Source organism: Thalassophryne amazonica, chromosome 23 (assembly GCF_902500255.1).
Source record: "Thalassophryne amazonica chromosome 23, fThaAma1.1, whole genome shotgun sequence".
Classification (NCBI taxonomy): domain Eukaryota; kingdom Metazoa; phylum Chordata; class Actinopteri; order Batrachoidiformes; family Batrachoididae; genus Thalassophryne; species Thalassophryne amazonica.
The window spans coordinates 13301645-13315752 of NC_047125.1; the positions used below are offsets into that span (position 1 = coordinate 13301645).

The following is a 14108-nucleotide window of genomic DNA, read 5'->3' on the forward strand; positions in this document are numbered from 1 at the left end:
TTTGTTTTTTTTTGTTTGTTTTGTTTACAAATATAAAGTCACACCAGGGGAATGACTTGATAAATTACTATTATTAGTTAAAAATCTACACACAGGAGATTTAAAAGTTAAACGTGTGCACTTTTAAATACATTCTTGTCACACTTAGCACACTTTAACAAAATTAAAAAATTGTCATTCAAACTATCAGTTAAAATAACAAACACTTTTCAGCTCCCCAGCTGTCAAACATTAGTAAACATAAACACCAGCACTGTGTGAAGACATTAACGAGACCTTTGACACCTTTTAAACATTACAACCGTGTCACCTGTCACTGCTCAGTCTGGATTCACTTCAAAGGCAGGTAAATGATGCAACTGTTGCAACTCTTTACTTGTGTCATACTGAGAATGTCTTCGAGGGGGTGGCGGATCTGTGCACGTGAAGTAGGACGGCAGAGTGGCCATGGTCAAGGTGCTGAGGACGAGGAAGCAGCCCGCCACAACGAAGGACGCAATGTAGCTCCCTGTGGCGTCTTTCAGAAAGCCTTTGGACACAGAAAGACAGAACACAATCACAAGAGGACACAAATATAAAACGAAGACCTTCAAACATCATCAATTCATTTTGAAGACATCCACACATTAATAATAAAGCCACCTGGACAGTTACATGAATTTGAACCCCGAACTGGTGCGCAATCTTGCATGCCAATGAGTAAACTCGTAAACTGTACAAAGGGCCCTTGGGCAAGGTCCTTAATCCCCTATTGCTCCCGGTGTGTAGTGAGCGCCTTGTATGGCAGCACCCTGACATCGGGGTGAATGTGAGGCATAACTGTAAAGCGCTTTGAGCGTCTGATGCAGATGGAAAAGCGCTATATAAATGCAGTCCATTTACCATTTACAAAGCCCTGTGTGCAAAGACACGCAATGTTTCCGAATAGGTTGCCCAATGTTCACAACTAGTTCATGCAAGTAGCATGAAATTTATGCGTGCCAGAAATTTAGAACATTTCAAAGTTTTCTTTGCGCACTGCCACACAGCCTTGCACAATTTACGCACAGTTTACTCATCGGCACAGAATATTGCTTGCCAGTGAGTAAACTTGTCATAAAGTGTACATAAACTGTACAAGGCCCTACGCACAATGACGCACTGTTTCCAAATAGGTTGCGCAGTGTTCATGACTCGTTCATGCAAGTAGCATGAAATTTATGTGTGCCAGAAATTTACAACAATTAAAAGTTTTTTTTTTTTGCACACTGCCACACAGCCTTGCAGAGTTTACCACAAGTTTGTAAATTGTGCATAAACTGTACGAGGCCCTACGAGCAATGAGGCGCACTGTTTGTGATTAGGTTGCGCAATGTTCATGACTAGTTCATGCAAGTAACATGAAATTTATGCGTGCCAGAAATTTTGAACATTTCAAAGTTTTCTTTGTGCACTGCCACACAGCCTTGCACAGTTTACGACAAGTTCATAAATTGTGCGTAAACTGTACGAGGCCCTACGCGCATTGACGTGCACTGTTTGTGAATAGGTTGCGCAATGTTCATGACTAGTTCATGCAAGTGGCAGAAAATTTATGCGTGCCAAAAATTTTCATTTCCAAGTTTTCTTTGCACACTACCATGCAGCTGCGCAGTTTACGACGAGTTTACTCATTGGTCACGCAGGATTGCGTGCCAGTGCAAGGATCAAATATGTGCAAGTGTCAAGGTGGCTAACAGCATGGTTCTGAAGTCTGTGCTTAAATTATGACACTTTTTTGGTAATTTTATTCAAATTCTCTTATCGTTTAAGAGACATGAATAATAAAGCCGAGGTTTTAGTCCTTTGGACCAATGATTAATGTCATCAAGACTCCATCCAATGATTTTCTGAAAATCCATTTATAGAATTTCTTTTATTTTATTTTTTAAAATTGGTACAAACAATCATTGGCAGATGGACATTCTGATTGAATCCCCGTGAGCTCCCCAAAGCCCCCAAGAGGGGCAACAAATACATAAATCTATTTTTCCACACTGTTTGATTTGTTGAAGAAAACCTTTAATTCTTTGAGAGGGTGCTGACAGCCACAAAAAAAAAACCGTCTTTGTCGCTGAATCATTCTAAGACCCCCCCGGGCCGAAATGTCATTTTGTACAATTCTCAATTTATTGTTGAAAAGCAGCTCTGTAACATCTTCTGTAATTCTGCATATAAATTTCTTGAATTATTGTCAACCTACACAAAGATTTTAATTGCCCTCTAATCCAGAAGGGTAAAAAAAAAAAAAAAAACACCATCTGCTGATTTTCTCAAAAGCTAATCCAGTAATTTCTTGAAATTTTATACAGACATCAGGACTTTCTGATTGAATCCTTGCCCCCTGGCCCCAAAAAGGGATTTTCAAATTTAATTTTTCACACTTTTTCTCAAATTTTGCAGAAAGGCTCCCTGGGAGGCAACCCTACAAGAATAAGAACATGTAAAGATAAATAAAAAAAATACTAAAATTTATTTACAAGAGAATAAATTGGCAAATCCTGCTCTGGGTAAAACTTTGCATTGGACAGCCTCTTGACCAAAAACAGCAAGGTCATCTAGTACCTAGCAGGTGTCTTGTAGTAGGTTGTATCAAAATTTTAAAGTAATACAACACCTACAGGCAAAAAATGGTGAATGATTAATGTTGCCAACAGCTGTTTGTCATTTTGCCGTGTGTCACGTATCTTGGGGTGGAGAAGAAGAAGCCTACTGAAGATCTGTGCCATTGACCTACTTTTTTTCTGGGAAAACAGGCAGCTGTAAACAATACTAAAATATGTGTGCTCCTACCGGACAGCGGTCCTCCCAGCAGTCCGGCACAACTCTCAATCAGCTGAAGCAGCCCGAGGGCTCCCATCACGCGCTCAACACCAACAATCTGGGGCACCACTGCAAACACCAAAGAAGACAAAGCCGCACAGGAGAAACCATAGAGGAGACTAATCACCACCAGAGCCAGGTAGGAGCCGGACAAGGAGCTCACAGGCAGCAGCATGATGAAAATCCCCGCCAGAATTGTCCAGAAACTCAGCAAATGGATCAGCCGAAAGTAACGCAGATCCGAGAACCATCCCGATGCCACGCGGCCCAATATATCAGTAGTGCCGGCGGCTGACATGATAAAAGCGGCTTCGTACTCTGAGAAGCCGACCTGACGGCTGTGGGCCACCAGGTGGAAATAAGGCACAAAGTAGCCCAGGTTCAGGAGATTGATGGCAACGGTGTAGGTGACATAAGGCCTTTCAAACAGCAGCGACAGTTCCAGGTAGGAGTAGACGCGTGACAGAGTAGCAGAACATGAAAACCTACTGTCTGTCTCCACCTACAAGAGGAAGCACAGAAATAGTGAGCTTCTTCTCAACAGGAAAAAAAGAATCTTAGGTCACGATGACATTTTTTTGCACTACAAAAGTACAAAAAGTATTTCAAAAAAGTCAAGCAGTATTGCTTGCAAAAAGAAGACAAGAGTGGATGGTCTAAATGCATGAGTTATTATTGTACTGGTGACCAACCTAGTCATAATAGCTAAGCTAGCTCAATCATTCACCAAGCCAGCTAGCTTTGCTAGTTAGCATGTAGACGGCTAAAATCACACTGTTGAGCATGTTTATGTTCATCAAGTTACATATGGTTACCTATGATTTGTTGTCATGAAATGAAATAATTATGGATAACAACCATGTAAATAAGATTTGTGCTGATGCCAGTCTTCCATGTTTATAGAAACACAGAGCCTTTTCTCACCTTCTCTGGAGATTTAGGTCTCCTCTTAGGGCGGATTAGAGCTCCACAGGCCACAATATTGAGGCTAAGGCCCCCCAGAATTAGCAGGGCTCCCCGCCAGGTGTACATCTCTATCAAAAATTGGAAGAGAGGGTTAAAGGCAAAGGAGGAGAGCCCGATGCTGGAGAAGCCCACTCCTAAAGCTAGAGTGCGTCGGCGAGTGAAGCTAGCCATGACTGTCGCCAACATGGGAGTGAAGACGAAGCCCCAACCCAAACCTGGTGGACATAGCAAGAAAGAAACAAAACAAAAAGTTTCAGCATTCCTTTGTTTGCTTGTAATGGTTTAAGTTATTAAGACGCACCTGCTAACCTGTTCTGCAAGCAGGCTACAGGATTCCAGTCATCCTTGACTGACTGGTACTTAAACGTGAGCAGCTCTCAGTAACCTCAGAGATTCTGACTTTACGACAATGTCAGAGCATGTTAGTGGCACGACTGTGTTACTATTAACCTGATATGACTCCCATAGTGAGATAGAGGTGAACAAGGCAGGAGGCCTGTGAGGCAAGTATGAGTCCGAGTCCAGAGAGGCAGCCCCCCATCATCACCACCACCCGGGCGTTATATGCATTACACAGCGCTGCAGCCAAGGGACCTGCAAAACAAACAGAACTATTTTTAGTATTGCTGGAAAACCTGAAACCGCTGTAAACCACAAGTAAAATGTCTTAAATTGGTTTGTAATCTGGCTAATGATGCAGGTTATGTAGACTAGAAACTTTAAATTGTCCGTAGGCGTGCGTGTGGGTGTGAATGAGTTTGTCTAATTGTGGCCCTGCGACAGACTGGCATCTTGTCCAGCTGACTCACGCTCTATGACTGCAGGGATAGGACACAACCCCCCACCCCAGTGACCCTTAATTGGAGTAAGCAGTTGAAGATGAATGAGTGTTCATTGTGTGATTTGTCAAGATCAATAAACTCAACAATCATAAAAAAATAAAAAAAATTTAAAAAACCATGAGGAAAGTGCCCCACCCACCATGTGATCCATCAATGCTAAAACACTGTCGCAACAGCGTAGCAGTGTCACAACAAACCGCCATGACCTCAGGTGGACCTGACAGGTGTCACCACAGCATGTGTGTCATGGAAGAAAATACACCAAATTCTATAAATATAGGACATTGTGCCTGCATTAATTGTCCACCAGGTGGAGATATTGCTCCATTTCATCAATCATGGGACTTGACAAATCTGTTGCTTATAGTAGTAGATGGACAATGATGATGAATGCAGGTGCAGCTAAAAGAGAAAAAATGTCTTCCAGCACATGTTATGGACAGCAGTGACTGATGGGCGTTAGTACCCTTTGCATCAGCGAAGCAGTGACAGCGACATATTGTTTTCACTGGCGTGTGTGTAGACAAGATAATTCAGAAACAGCTGGAGGGATTTCATTCAACCATGGTGGGATTAATACTTGGATAGAGCTCTAGAGGTGATTAGATTCTGGAGAAGTTTGGTTAAGGATCAAAGATGAAGGTCAAGGAAACCATGGACCCAAAAACACCTTTTTTGTATATCTCAACAGCCAAGAAGCAAAGATGGATGATCTAAAGCTCTGTTTGCGACTGACTGATATGAATGACTTCATACTAAAGTCACATGGATGTCATATGATGGTCATACATAGTCAAAAAACACCATTACAGACACATGTACTCATATATTTACATCATGGGGCCTCCCAGCCATTGACAACACATCATGAAGTACCATGATGTGATGCCTGATGTCAGAAAGTCATCAACACACCTTGCCAAATTAGATCACCCAGCAGATGCTTGAGCATCGAGTACAAATACACTGGTGGTTGGCTCTCACTGCGGTATTGTATCACTTCCTGTTCCGGAGCACAGTGGTGTTTTGCTGTATCTGTTAGCTGTTTAATCTGCGCAATTAGATTGATCTAGTTACCTAGATAACGATTTGTTTCACAGTGTTAATCTTCACGTGCCTTAACTAAAGCACTCCCTCTGCTGAATCACCTCTAAATTATTTACACATTATTCACTTTGTGTGTTTTTAGGAATCCGCCAGCTTAGCGCAGCTACTAGCTCTTAGCCGGTTTAGCATGGCGGCTTCTCCTGTCTCTCCCGCACTTTTCTGCTCTGGGTGTGAAATGTTTAGTTATTCCTCGGCCTCCTTTAGCAGTAATGGTACTTGTAATAAGTGTAGCTTATTCGTAGCTTTGGAGGCCAGGCTGGGCGAATTGGAGACTCGGCTCCGCACCGTGGAAAATTCTACAGCTAGCCAGGCCCCTGTAGTCGGTGCGGACCAAGGTAGTTTAGCCGCCGTTAGTTTCCCTCTGGCAGATCCCGAGCAGCCGGGAAAGCAGGCCGACTGGGTGACTGTGAGGAGGAAGCATAGCCCTAAACAGAAGCCCCGTGTACACCGCCAACCCGTTCACATTTCTAACCGTTTTTCCCCACTCGACGACACACCCGCCGAGGATCAAACTCTGGTTATTGGCGACTCTGTTTTGAGAAATGTGAAGTTAGCGACACCAGCAACCATAGTCAATTGTCTTCCGGGGGCCAGAGCAGGCGACATTGAAGGAAATTTGAAACTGCTGGCTAAGGCTAAGCGTAAATTTGGTAAGATTGTAATTCACGTCGGCAGTAGTGACACCCGGTTACGCCAATCGGAGGTCACTAAAATTAACATTGAATCGGTGTGTAACTTTGCAAAAACAATGTCGGACAATGTAGTTTTCTCTGGGCCCCTCCCCAATCGGACCGGGAGTGACATGTTTAGCCGCATGTTCTCCTTGAATTGCTGGCTTTCTGAGTGGTGTCCAAAAAATGAGGTGGGCTTCATAGATAATTGGCAAAACTTCTGGGGAAAACCTGGTCTTGTTAGGAGAGACGGCATCCATCCCACTTTGGATGGAGCAGCTCTCATTTCTAGAAATCTGGCCAATTTTCTTAAATCCTCCAAACCGTGACTATCCAGTGTTGGGACCAGGAAGCAGAGTTGTAGTCTTACACACCTCTCTGCAGCTTCTCTCCCCCTGCCATCCCCTCATTACCCCATCCCCATAGAGACGGTGCCTGCTCCCAGACCACCAACAACCAGCAAAAATCTATTTAAGCATAAAAATTCAAAAAGAAAAAATAATATAGCACCTTCAATTGCACCACAGACTAAAACAGTTAAATGTGTTCTATTAAACATTAGGTCTCTCTCTTCTAAGTCCCTGTTAGTAAATGATATAATAATTGATCAACATATTGATTTATTCTGCCTTACAGAAACCTGGTTACAGCAGGATGAATATGTTAGTTTAAATGAGTCAACACCCCCAAGTCACACTAACTGCCAGAACGCTCGTAGCACGGGCCGAGGCGGAGGATTAGCAGCAATCTTCCATTCCAGCTTATTAATTAATCAAAAACCCAGACACAGCTTTAATTCATTTGCAAGCTTGACTCTTAGTCTTGTCCATCCAAATTGGAAGTCCCAAAACCAGTTTTATTTGTTGTTAGTTGTTATCTATCGTCCTCCTGGTCGTTACTGTGAGTTTCTCTGTGAATTTTCAGAACTTTTGTCTGACTTAGTGCTTAGCTCAGATAAGATAATTATAGTGGGTGATTTTAACATCCACACAGATGCTGAGAATGACAGCCTCAACACTGCATTTAATCTATTATTAGACTCAATTGGCTTTGCTCAAAATGTAAATGAGTCCACCCACCACTTTAATCATATCTTAGATCTTGTTCTGACTTATGGTATGGAAAATGAAGACTTAACAGTATTCCCTGAAAACTCCCTTCTGTCTGATCATTTCTTAATAACATTTACATTTACTCTGATGGACTACCCAGCAGTGGGGAATAAGTTTCATTACACTAGAAGTCTTTCAGAAAGCGCTGTAACTAGGTTTAAGGATATGATTCCTTCTTTATGTTCTCTAATGCCATATACCAACACAGTGCAGAGTAGCTACCTAAACTCTGTAAGTGAGATAGAGTATCTCGTCAATAGTTTTACATCCTCATTGAAGACTACTTTGGATGCTGTAGCTCCTCTGAAAAAGAGAGCTTTAAATCAGAAGTGCCTGACTCCGTGGTATAACTCACAAACTCGCAGCTTAAAGCAGATAACCCGTAAGTTGGAGAGGAAATGGCGTCTCACTAATTTAGAAGCTCTTCACTTAGCCTGGAGAAAGAGTCTGTTGCTCTATAAAAAAGCCCTCCGTAAAGCTAGGACATCTTACTACTCGTCACTAATTGAAGAAAATAAGAACAACCCCAGGTTTCTTTTCAGCACTGTAGCCAGGCTGACAAAGAGTCAGAGCTCTATTGAGCCGAGTATTCCTTTAACTTTAACTAGTAATGACTTCATGACTTTCTTTGCTAATAAAATTTTAACTATTAGAGAAAAAATTATTCATAACCATCCCAAAGACGTATCTTTGGCTGCTTTCAGTGATGCCGGTATTTGGTTAGACTCTTTCTCTCAGATTGTTCTGTCTGAGTTATTTTCATTAGTTACTTCATCCAAACCATCAACATGTCTATTAGACCCCATTCCTACCAGGCTGCTCAAGGAAGCCCTACCATTATTTAATGCTTCGATCTTAAATATGATCAATCTATCTTTATTAGTTGGCTATGTACCACAGGCTTTTAAGGTGGCAGTAATTAAACCATTACTTAAAAAGCCATCACTTGACCCAGCTATCTTAGCTAATTATAGGCCAATCTCCAACCTTCCTTTTCTCTCAAAAATTCTTGAAAGGGTAGTTGTAAAACAGCTAACTGATCATCTGCAGAGGAATGGTCTATTTGAAGAGCTTCAGTCAGGTTTTAGAATTCATCATAGTACAGAAACAGCATTAGTGAAGGTTACAAATGATCTTCTTATGGCCTCAGACAGTGGACTCATCTCTGTGCTTGTTCTGTTAGACCTCAGTGCTGCTTTTGATACTGTTGACCATAAAATTTTATTACAGAGATTAGAGCATGCCATAGGTATTAAAGGCACTGCGCTGCGGTGGTTTGAATCATATTTATCTAATAGATTACAATTTGTTCATGTAAATGGGGAATCTTCTTCACAGACTAAGGTTAATTATGGAGTTCCACAAGGTTCTGTGCTAGGACCAATTTTATTCACTTTATACATGCTTCCCTTAGGCAGTATTATTAGACGGCATTGCTTAAATTTTCATTGTTACGCAGATGATACCCCGCTTTATCTATCCATGAAGCCAGAGGACACACACCAATTAGCTAAACTGCAGGATTGTCTTACAGACATAAAGACATGGATGACCTCTAATTTCCTGCTTTTAAACTCAGATAAAACTGAAGTTATTGTACTTGGCCCCACAAATCTTAGAAACATGGTGTCTAACCAGATCCTTACTCTGGATGGCATTACCCTGACCTCTAGTAATACTGTGAGAAATCTTGGAGTCATTTTTGATCAGGATATGTCATTCAAAGCGCACATTAAACAAATATGTAGGACTGCTTTTTTGCATTTACGCAATATCTCTAAAATTAGAAAGGTCTTGTCTCAGAGTGATGCTGAAAAACTAATTCATGCATTTATTTCCTCTAGGCTGGACTATTGTAATTCATTATTATCAGGTTGTCCTAAAAGTTCCCTGAAAAGCCTTCAGTTAATTCAAAATGCTGCAGCTAGAGTACTAACGGGGACTAGAAGGAGAGAGCATATCTCACCCATATTGGCCTCTCTTCATTGGCTTCCTGTTAATTCTAGAATAGAATTTAAAATTCTTCTTCTTACTTATAAGGTTTTGAATAATCAGGTCCCATCTTATCTTAGGGACCTCATAGTACCATATCACCCCAATAGAGCGCTTCGCTCTCAGACTGCAGGCTTACTTGTAGTTCCTAGGGTTTGTAAGAGTAGAATGGGAGGCAGAGCCTTCAGCTTTCAGGCTCCTCTCCTGTGGAACCAGCTCCCAATTCGGATCAGGGAGACAGACACCCTCTCTACTTTTAAGATTAGGCTTAAAACTTTCCTTTTTGCTAAAGCTTATAGTTAGGGCTGGATCAGGTGACCCTGAACCATCCCTTAGTTATGCTGCTATAGACTTAGACTGCTTAGACTTTTAGACTTTCTTTCTCTTTTTGCTCTGTATGCACCACTCTGCATTTAATCATTAGTGATCGATCTCTGCTCCCCTCCACAGCATGTCTTTTTCCTGGTTCTCTCCCTCAGCCCCAACCAGTCCCAGCAGAAGACTGCCCCTCCCTGAGCCTGGTTCTGCTGGAGGTTTCTTCCTGTTAAAAGGGAGTTTTTCCTTCCCACTGTCGCCAAGTGCTTGCTCACAGGGGGTCGTTTTGACCATTGGGGTTTTTACGTAATTATTGTATGGCCTTGCCTTACAATATAAAGCACCTTGGGGCAACTGTTTGTTGTGATTTGGCGCTATATAAATAAAATTGATTGAAATATTGTGAAGGTGGAAATCTAACATGGCCAAACCCAACACAAATTTGGTGGTAGGACGGCTGTGGATGACTCTAAATTGACCATTGTGTGAGTGAGAATGTGTCTGTCTATCTCTAAGTGTCAGCCCTGCGATAACATGGCAGAATGCCCAGGGTGCACCCTGCCTCTTGCCCAATGACTGCTGGGATGGGCATTTTCGAAAGTGGATGGTTGACTGTTTCCAGTATTAGTCAATTAGATTTTGAGGTAGATCTATATCTGGGATTATTTATTTTAACTGATAATTATGTAATGTCTGTGCTAGTTTTTAATTTTAGTTGTATCTCATAGCAGCATCTCAGATGTCTTCTCAAACTACAAAGCAACACATAGCATAGATACTCACTGAAGAACTGCTGAGCCGCCAAGCCCGTGGATGAGATCCAGGAGATGGCCTGAGCGCTCTCCTCAAAGTATTGCACAAACTCCACAAAGAAGATCCCCAAACTACGCATCAGACCAAACACCAGGCTCGTACTCACGAACATGGCGATGACCAGCACCCAGCCCCAGCCTCCATCTGGACCCTCAGCTTCAGGGACCCGGGATCCCGGCTTGGGCTTGGTCATCACTAGAATCAGTGGTTGATTTAAAAAAAATAGACAAAGAAAATAAAAAAAGACAGTCAGCATTCAATATACTACATTAAAAATGCAAGAAGTACCTAGATGTTGAAGGTGTCCACGCAAGCAGATGATCCTCTCTTTGCTTCCAGAGTGTTAAGTCTCAGAAAGACAGACATAATCATTAACTTTTCACAGGCCAATAAATTCCCTCCTTGTACCATGTATGTGCAACGAGTCACCTTAAACTATCCACTTAAGATTAACATACAGGTGAGAGGTGAACTCGAGGGCTTCAGCTGCATTCAAAACTGAAATCAAGTACTTCAGGTCAACATTCGCGAGCTGTTTATTTATTTACTTGTACATTTTAAGAAACAGTGTGCACATCCAAACGCGAGACAAATTCTCCAGTAATGTGATGAGTTTTCCAATGTTACCTGCTGTGGAACGTTGAAGTTTTGTAATTTAATGATGGAAAATGTCTTCTGTTCATGCATTAAAGTAGCAGTTAATGGAGTAATAAGAAAATGCGCAAATTTCACTTAAATACATTCATATACTATATCAACATTCTGTCAAAAGCTTTCTCTGCATCCAAGGAAATTACAACCTCAGGGACTACAGAAAATTGTTTAGCCTAAACAACATAAAAAAATAAAAAAATAAAAAAATTAAAAAAAAGAGTCTGAATGTTAAAAAAAAAAAACAACAACAAAAACAACTGTGGTCCTTTAATAACGTTATTTTGTTCCTGGGAAATGAAATGATGCAACAGTCTCCAAACGAAATGCAATTACTTTTGCCAACACCTTCACATCTGCTTTAAGCAGGGACAAAGGTCTGTAAGAACCACAACACGTTCTTAAGAAGAAGACCCATAGAAGCTTGTATTAGTGTTGGTGGTAACAGGGCCCCGCTCCAAAGATTCTTCAAACACAGATAGAAGCAAAGGAGTTAATTTTCTGCTGAACACCTTATAAAATTCGACTGGAAACCCATCAGGACCAGGAGCTTTACTAGATTGCAAATCTTTGATTGACTTACTATATCAACATTAAATAAATTTTAGCCCAGTTGTACTATAGTTTTTACACAATTTTTCACAAAATAAACACAAAACCAAAGTTTGAAAGACAATCATTTTTATGCCTCAATATTAGACAAATATATATACATATATGCATCTGTGTGTGAGTGTGTGTGTAGAAGCTGCAGCAGAAAAAAATGTGTCTACTACTAGAAAAAATGTGTGAGCACCATGTGGTCACACATTTTAAAGTTACCCAAATATTTAAAAAATACCTTACAATATTAAGTGTTTGTCAACATAATATAATTTCATAAAATACTTCATGCTAAAGTATTATACACTGGGGTGGGAAGACATTATTGCATAACATTTAAAATATGATTTTACGATGATTTTTAAATTTTTTTTTATAAAAGCTACATTGAAATCTACACTAAATTGTTCTGTGTTTTGGGAATTGATTTTTATCTATTCATTTGTATTTGTTTAAGAAATTAGTTCAGCCACATTTTGTGCTGACATACACACACAAATAAATAAAGTGATGATTCTTGGCTTGTTTCAAGTAAAAAGGAAGTGGCTGATTTTCGATCATGGGATACACAACTTCCAGGTATGGTATAAAAGAGCAAGCAGGAACACCCAATGAATTCCATGACATACGTCACAACGGTCTAAAATGAGCCAATGAAGTTTTAAACAAGTACAAAATTTTTCATTTTTGAGGGTGTTTAACAGAAACATTTAAACATATTTATATGTACAACGTATTTAAAAAAAAAAAAAAAAAAAAAAAAAAAAAAGCTTTGAATTAAGTTTAAACTGAACATTTCAAAATGCTATGATGAAAAAAAAAAGCCCCTTTATGACACGTTTTGTGAAACAAGTCCCAGAACTGTTTACAAAAGTACCGATGTAATCATCAAAATGTAACTTGGTTGTTATGTTATTCCGTTGTGTACATTATCTAAAACATAGAATTTAAAAAACGGACAGAAAACACAAAAACGAAGGCTTTAGTTTGAGGTGTTACGGCTGAAAATGTGACCCGGCATTAAAAGTTCACAACCACAAGTGTCATTCTGTTTCAGCATTGTGTTTCTACTCACCGTGAGTCTGTAACGCGTGGTTCTCTACTTTAGTCTCCAAGTTTATGAAAGTAAATAAGAAAATAAGATAAGACAAACATAGTCATCCATCTTCTACCGCTTAGTCCAATTAAGGGACGAAAAACAAACAAAAACATTCACTTCCCTGCGCAGCGCCGTGCGCGTGCCTAGACATGTGCAAGACACGGTAGCTGTCGGCTTTTCCTATACTCCCCTCTATTGTCCACATTTAGGTACTGCAGGCAGGTAAAGTCAAAATCGGAAAAACTTTATCTAAAAAAAGTGAGAAATGAAATGTTTCAGGGTTTAACAGGCGTTGAGTTACTAAAGTTTATTCTGTAATTTAAATAAATAAATACACACACACACACACACACACACACATACATATATATATATATATATATTTTTTTTTTATTTTTTTTATTTTTATTTTTTTTTACATTGGAGAAGTTAGGTTGGATGGGAAGTTTGTGAATGGCTGCACTGAACAATAAAATAATAGTCATTGAGTAACAGCCATAGCCATTGAATAATAGACATGTCTTTTTCCAGGGACATAAATTACATCTTTGAATTATTTAGTTGCAGTCCAGCCCAAATGTAATAAATTAATTTATTATAAAAAGATAAAAGAAGGAAATTCACATATTTGAGATGTTGAACCAGCTGCAGTACAGGATTATTCTTTCTTAAAATACACCACCGCCAGAGGCGTAGCAAGAACTCCTTTTCAGTGCGTGGGGGTGGAGTCAATTCATTTCAAAACAGAATCTTTTCTGAAGCAATAGATTAATTCGCTGTTTTGAGTGCTTCAAAACTTTTTGTTTCCTGGCGTTTTGCAACTGTTTTCTTGATCACATAATTCGGACTTTCTACTAGAGGTCACCATTGCACTGTTTATCCATAAACCCAGTTCCAAAAAGCAATATTTTCATTTGAAATGATATTATAAAAGCTCCCTTTTTTTTTACCAAACCTTTTTTTTTTTTTAATGGGACATTTGTGTCCCTGCATTGTTTTGCCACAAACTGATGATGTCATCTAGCTGAGAAAAATGATAAATGTACCATTTCTTTGTTTTGTGGAGATGAGTGTTGGAAAACCCCAACAAACTTCC

General features: G+C 40.1%; 1 protein-coding gene across 2 annotated transcripts; it reads right to left on the minus strand.

The window, feature by feature from the left end:
• Positions 1 to 62: 62 nt before the first annotated feature.
• slc16a13 (solute carrier family 16 member 13) lies at positions 63 to 13100 on the minus strand. Of its 2 annotated transcripts, none has more exons than XM_034164757.1 (6): positions 12989 to 13100; positions 10630 to 10854; positions 4258 to 4401; positions 3766 to 4022; positions 2812 to 3343; positions 63 to 529 (listed from the first exon to the last, which is right to left on the minus strand). In XM_034164757.1, exons 2-6 carry the CDS (start codon positions 10850 to 10852, stop codon positions 321 to 323), a joined length of 1365 nt encoding a protein of 454 aa, XP_034020648.1. In that variant the 5' UTR covers positions 10853 to 10854; positions 12989 to 13100; the 3' UTR covers positions 63 to 320. The 2 variants fall into 2 exon arrangements, with proteins under 2 accessions (XP_034020648.1, XP_034020647.1); XM_034164756.1 differs by lacking the exon at positions 12989 to 13100 and adding an exon at positions 10948 to 11133.
• Positions 13101 to 14108: the final 1008 nt, after the last annotated feature.